We start from the raw sequence: 6,000 nt of genomic DNA, 5'->3' as shown, positions 1-6,000 counted from the left end.
TTTTTTCTCTCTCTCTTCGATATCTGTCTATTGTAATATGTTGCAACTTATACTCATCTACATCTTGTTGAAGCGAGCGTTCTTGAGGGCAAGATATGACGGTTAAAAAGCCTATGGCAGGAACCCGGAGTTCAATAGATGGCTCTTTATAGTGCTACCATTTTCTCAACATATAACGCAAGAGGGAGAGGACACACTTCCTACTTTCGCACTGAGGTTCATTTGGTGGGACTTTTCTTCATGTGAGTGAGACTATCGAAACTGCCTGGAAACCAAAAGGAGAACAACCCCTTTACCAGCTACCATCACCACCGCGAGACAAGACTTGTGTGAGAAACACGGAGACCGGTGAACACCGTGACCCTTCCTCCTCTGCAAGAGGGCAACCCTCACCAAATCCGAAGCCGGGAAGCGCCACTCGAAGGCGGCTCCTCCTCCTCCTGCTCCTCGTCGGAAGCAGCCTGTTCCTCTCCATCGGGGGAACAGTTGAGGTTGCAGGGCGTCTCGCAGCGGCTGATGTAGTCGGGGGCTTCGTTCCTGCAGCTGCCCTGGCAAGCGCAGAGGAGCTCGACGCGGGATACTTCCGGCTCGGCGGGGTCGCAGATGCAGACGAACAGGGACTCGGCGATCTGTTCGGCCTCCGGGGTTGCTGCGTCATGGCTGTCGCTGGCGTCGTCTCCGTCGTCCCCGTTGTCGTCCCCGTCGTCGGCTCCGTCGTCGTCGGCGCAGTTTATGCCCGGGGTGGCGCAGTAACCCTCGACAAGCTGGTCCGGGGTGTAGTCTGCGGATGAATGTGCGTTAGGGGGGTCCCAGTGACAGATAGCAAGGAGTCAGTCAGGGGGGTTGGAAGACGGAACGGAACGGGTCGACTTACTCAGGTACTCTTCGAGGACCTTGCCGCAGTACGTGGCGCCGCAGACACAAGAGGGGGCGTTGGTGGGCCCGGCTGGTCCGGAGGTCTCCTCGGCAGTCTGGGACTGGGTGGGTGTGCCTACGATTACTGTGACTGTCGTGTAGGAGGTGGACAGCTCTGTGAAAGGCTCTGGCACGGAAGGTGTCGGGTTGTCCTCTTGGGGCAGGGCAGAAGCCCAGCCGAGGAGGGATGTCAGGGCGGAGAGAAAGACGTAGGTTTTCATTGTGACTGGAGGAGAGGAGGAACGAGACAATTTGAGTAGACGGGATATCAATGTTATCAAGTTGAGGAACACTGGGAGGGTTCGAGACGTGTGGAAGGTAATGAAGAGATGGGTCTCCGTTCGCATGGGTCTTATAGCCCCGAGCTTGGGAGGGCAACCCTCATGATATGGAATACTGGGTCACGGTTCACGATCAATCACTGAGATGATACTTGGCCTTCTGAGGCTAAAGCCGTGTTTGCTGCGGACGACTGACGGGTATGCATCTGCCCATGGTCTTCCCCCATGGCTATACAGAAAGGTGAAACCGTGATCACGGTATGGTTCCGTCTGTGACTGTTTCTGTGCGAACGGAGAAGGAAAATGGGACACATCTCGTCATCTTCCGGGGTTCATACAAGGAGAATCAAGAGAGCTGTGAAGATCCGCTTCAGGTGTGTTTCCTAAGAGGGGTTCACTCATGTTCAACAGGCTCGGAAATCAGGTGGGACAAGAACGTCCTGTTTGTGAGTGAGCCGAAGAGGAAACCGAACACTACGGCAACACCAAAAGCCGAGGAACCATCTGGGATGTCGGTGAAATGGACAGTCAACATGCTCAACAGAGCCTCCCCGTAAGAGGCACCATTCGCCAGATGAAACAAAGTCCGGATTCGAACAGCAGTGGAAACAAGAATTCACCCCGTAGCCGTGTAGCAATCGTGAGTTTGTTAAACATCATATAGTGTGCCAAGTGCACAGCATTCATGAGGCGAAGTTGTCTCCCTCGAGACGACTGAGATGGTTTCTGTGCTCGAGAGCGTTCAACGCATCGCGGGACTGCCGCATGTCTCCTATCACTAGACAAAGCACGACAGCATGTGGAACATGTCTGACTGAAGGGGAAAAAGAAAATGATGGGTAGTAGCCTGGCATGCCATTTCGCTGAGCGCTCTAAGGAGATGTCTTGTCATACCTATTCAGAAGAGCTTGTCGAGGGAAAGGGGGGAGTGGATGGTCCGACCCTATGAACTATTGTGAACTATTATTCTGGAAGCTTGCTCATGAATATTGAATATGTCGAATGGAGCCTATATAGTATTATCCAGAGGACTTGAAAGAGATCCTCTCTTGAAACCGATGACGGCGTCTGTTGACGGTTGGTTGATGAAGATATGAGTGAGAGACTTGTTGAAGTGACTTGAGCGATGTCACGAGGCGAGTGTGGCGTTGAGGCCCAAAAAAAAGAAAAAGAAGTCCCGCTTCCACACTGTATACCTAGGTACATGTCAGGCACAGGGTCCCACCACACCCCGCCATCCCACCTTCCGGTTTCCACCTTAAGCCGTTCAGGTTCTGTTTCCTCAAGTCGATTGTACCGAAATCTCGTCCTTCCACTCGAGAAAAACCGTTAAACCGTTCAAGTATCGAGTCTTCAAATCAGCCCTGCCCCAATTTACACCATTCTAGAGGCAGGCAAACGGTCTACTTGGCCTTGCATCTTTCCACCCATTGAATTACCTCCGCACCTCGTGGGTGTTTGAACGTCCCACCACCATGGCTACCCCTCCAGCTCCAGCAGTGGGCGTTCCCTCGTCCGCCCCGACCATCCGCATAGGCACGCGCAAGTCGAACCTCGCCATGAAACAGACCCATATCGTCCTCGAGGGCCTGAAGCGTATCCGGCCCGACTACAACTACGAGATCCACAGCATGGCCACCCTGGGCGACAAGGACCAGAACACGGCCCTCTACAACTTCGGCGGCAAAGGTCTCTGGACCAACGAGCTCGAAGCTAAGCTCACAAACAAACAACTCGACGTCATCGTCCACTCGCTGAAGGACATGCCCACCGTCCTCCCCCAAGGCTGCGTCCTGGGCGCCGTCACCAACCGAGAAGACCCGCGGGACGTTATCATCTTCAAGGCCGGCACCGAGTCCCAATACAAGACCATCGCCGACCTCCCCGCCGGCAGCGTCATCGGCACCAGCAGCGTCCGCCGCATGGCCCAGCTCAGGAGGAAGTACCCGGGCCTCGAGTACGCGGACACGCGCGGCAACCTCGAGACCCGCCTGCGCAAGCTCGACGACCCGGAGGGGCCCTACGCCGCCATCATCCTCGCCGCCGCGGGGCTACTCCGCATGGGCTACGACGCGCGCATAGGGCAGTACCTCGCCTCGGACCAAGGGGGGATCCTGCACGCCGTGGGCCAGGGCGCCCTGGGCATCGAGGCCCGCGCCGACGACGACCGCGTCCTGTCGCTGCTGGCGGGGCTGGAGGACCGGTCCACCCGGTTGGCCGTCGAGGCCGAGCGCAGCCTCATGCGGACGCTGGAGGGCGGCTGTAGCGTGCCGATCGGGGTGGAGACCAGCTGGCACGACGAGGGTGGCGCGAAGCTGAAGTTCAAGGCGACCGTGGCGCACCCGAACGGGACCGAGGCTGTCGATGGCGAGAGGTGGGCGGCTGTTGATACCCCGGAAGCCGCCGAGAGGTTGGGGAAGGAGTTGGCGCAGGAACTGGTCGAGAAGGGTGCCCAGAGGATCTTGGATGAGATCAACAAGGCCCGTGCGGAACATCAGGCGGCTGCGCCCGAGGCTGCTTCAGTCTCGACCTAATTGTCTTAGGGGTGCTGCTGCTGGGCTGCAGTTTAGGTTGATGGATGATGGCAAATGGATGATGATGAATAGACGGCGATACAATATCACGATGGTCGGGGCTTGGTCGGCATAATATCGAGACGGAAAAAAAGCGAAGGCATATATAGCCCTGGAAAAATGGCTCGGAATTGCTTTGCATTTGATCTTTGCATGTTTTGCTTCTTTTTTTTCTTTTCTCGGTCATTTTCTCCGTTCGCCCCTCTTGTATATTATACTTAGCCTGCCGTTGAAAGCCGAAACCCAGTGCAAAACCCCCGACGCCAACATGTGCGGCTCTGGTTGGGGACAGTCCGCTGCATCTCCCTTTGGCATGCGGGGCCCGAAGGCGTAATGAACAATGGAACCAGGTTGAACTCGTCACTTCCATCCTCCACCATACGCTATACGGCTGCATCCATTCCCCCGGTCTCGACCCAAATTGATTCGGACTTTTAAAGAGAACATCCCGCCGAATGATGGCGCCCCCATCCGAAAATGGGAATGCCTTCCTTATCGCATCTACTCGTGCAAGGTAGCGGTGAACTCCTTGTAAGCCTCGAGGTCCAACAGCCCCTCAAACTCCTTGAGACCCTGCTCGTCCACCTCGACGCGGGCCAGCCAGCCACCGCCGGCGGCGTCGTCCTCGGGCACGCGGTTGATCTTGGCCGGCTTCTCCTCGAGCTCGACGTTGGACTGCACGATGCGCAGGCTGACGGGGGCGTTGATGTCGGACGCGCTCTTGACCGACTCGACCGCGCCGATCGAGTCGCCCTGCGCCACCGTGGCGCCCTCCTCCGGCAGCTCGACGTAGACCACGTCGCCCAGCGCCTCGGCCGCGTACTCGGAGATGCCGATCACCGCCGTCTTGTTGTCGGCGTGGAGGTCGATCCACTCGTGGTCCTTGGTGTATTTTCGGACCTCAGCTGTACATGACGAGGGGAAAGAGAACTGGCCGTTAGCGGGAGGCAAACTTGGCGCGAGGAGAGTGGGGGAAAGAAAAGGAAAAAAAAGAAAAAAAAAACAGATAGAGGCCATTGTAAAAGGGCCTTCGGTGACGTACAGATAGGAGTCGCGGAGAAGCATCGCTGCGTGGGACGGTAAAAGACTGGTCGGGATGTCGCGGCAATGGGCTTGGAGATGGTGGACAGAACAGAGGGGCGGGCAGCCCTGACGCAACGAGCGATTGAAGCCATGGTGGGAAGGGACAACAGAAAGAAAACGGGTTTCGATAATAGGTGGGAGACGTGCTGGACGGAGCGGTGAAGTTTTTCGGAGGATTGTGAGGGAGAGGAGTGTGTGTTGTCCGACCGAGGACTGAGATACCAAAAGAATTGATGATGCTATCGGCACACATCGGTCCCTGAGCAGTGGTGCCATTGGCCAGTCATGTCTTTCGTTAGATAACATGGTTATCGGCTGTACTCCGTGCCTGTGCCAAGGGTACATACCATCCGAGGGAGTACTTCGTACAAATGCCAAGTCCGGATTCCGGAGATACTATATGGCCGGGGAAAAGAGCATTGTGGGATCCTGGACACCCTCTCATTCAATCAATACGACAACACTCGCACCCATTTTCCCAACACTCACACTACGTCGAATCAGACGTCAATTGTACAAAATCACCGGACCGTCAACTGAGCTGCGGGGTTGTCAGACAACGGCTTTCCAGGCTCTCCCACCGCCTCGGACACTTGGGACCACCGATGCCCACACGCCTTCAAAGGTATTCATCTTGTACGAGAGGCCATGCGCATATTTGTATTTACCCCGATATGTTACACGTTCAAACAGCACTTGGGTGATAATTGTGATGATGATGGTCTCATTCGCACGTGCCTATAGTGAGGCAAGAGTCCTCGGGGTTCGGACATCTCCATAACAAGGGGGACCTTTGGGAGAGACCGGATAAGATCCAGATAGAGCAGTACTCACTAAAGGGTTTGCACAACCTTGATATAATACACACGAGATTTCTGCTCAATCAGGATTGTCATCATATCGTCACCTAAGTGCTATTCAACGTATACCATGTTCGACACCCTTTTAGCTGAATAATTCGCAATTATTCGTACTTGTGGGTATCTGGCTTGCTGCCCACCGGCCCCCTGCAGCTGACCACTGTTTTTGGGTGCTTCAGGGCGTCCAGTGCTTCGCTAAGCGCCTGATCTTCAGGGAACGATCCCCCTATAGTCCACTGAGGTCCCTCGCCTTAGGGTGTACGCCAGCCAATGAGAGTCGAATATGTG

The 6,000-nt window shown here is 55.6% G+C and overlaps 3 protein-coding genes across 3 annotated transcripts; 1 reads left to right on the top strand and 2 right to left on the bottom strand.

The window, feature by feature from the left end:
• Positions 1-47: 47 nt before the first annotated feature.
• On the bottom strand, positions 48-1,235 carry SODALDRAFT_350258 (hypothetical protein). Its single transcript, XM_028613466.1, has 3 exons — positions 1,002-1,235; positions 875-971; positions 48-781 (listed from the first exon to the last, which is right to left on the bottom strand). The coding sequence occupies exons 1-3, from the start codon at positions 1,134-1,136 to the stop codon at positions 390-392; spliced, it is 624 nt and encodes a 207-aa protein (XP_028466798.1). The 5' UTR covers positions 1,137-1,235; the 3' UTR covers positions 48-389.
• Positions 1,236-2,468: 1,233 nt separating this feature from the next.
• SODALDRAFT_332432 (porphobilinogen deaminase) lies at positions 2,469-4,128 on the top strand. Its single transcript, XM_028611706.1, has one exon. It carries the CDS (start codon positions 2,672-2,674, stop codon positions 3,728-3,730), a length of 1,059 nt encoding a protein of 352 aa, XP_028466797.1. The 5' UTR covers positions 2,469-2,671; the 3' UTR covers positions 3,731-4,128.
• Positions 3,879-5,007, bottom strand: SODALDRAFT_332431 (glycine cleavage H-protein). Its single transcript, XM_028611705.1, has 2 exons — positions 4,812-5,007; positions 3,879-4,674 (listed from the first exon to the last, which is right to left on the bottom strand). The coding sequence occupies exons 1-2, from the start codon at positions 4,942-4,944 to the stop codon at positions 4,271-4,273; spliced, it is 537 nt and encodes a 178-aa protein (XP_028466796.1). The 5' UTR covers positions 4,945-5,007; the 3' UTR covers positions 3,879-4,270.
• Between the last annotated feature and the right edge of the window lie 993 nt (positions 5,008-6,000).

This window comes from Sodiomyces alkalinus, assembly GCF_003711515.1.
Source record: "Sodiomyces alkalinus F11 unplaced genomic scaffold SODALscaffold_4, whole genome shotgun sequence".
In the NCBI taxonomy this organism is placed as follows: domain Eukaryota; kingdom Fungi; phylum Ascomycota; class Sordariomycetes; order Glomerellales; family Plectosphaerellaceae; genus Sodiomyces; species Sodiomyces alkalinus.
This window is presented reverse-complemented; position numbering and strand designations above follow the sequence as displayed.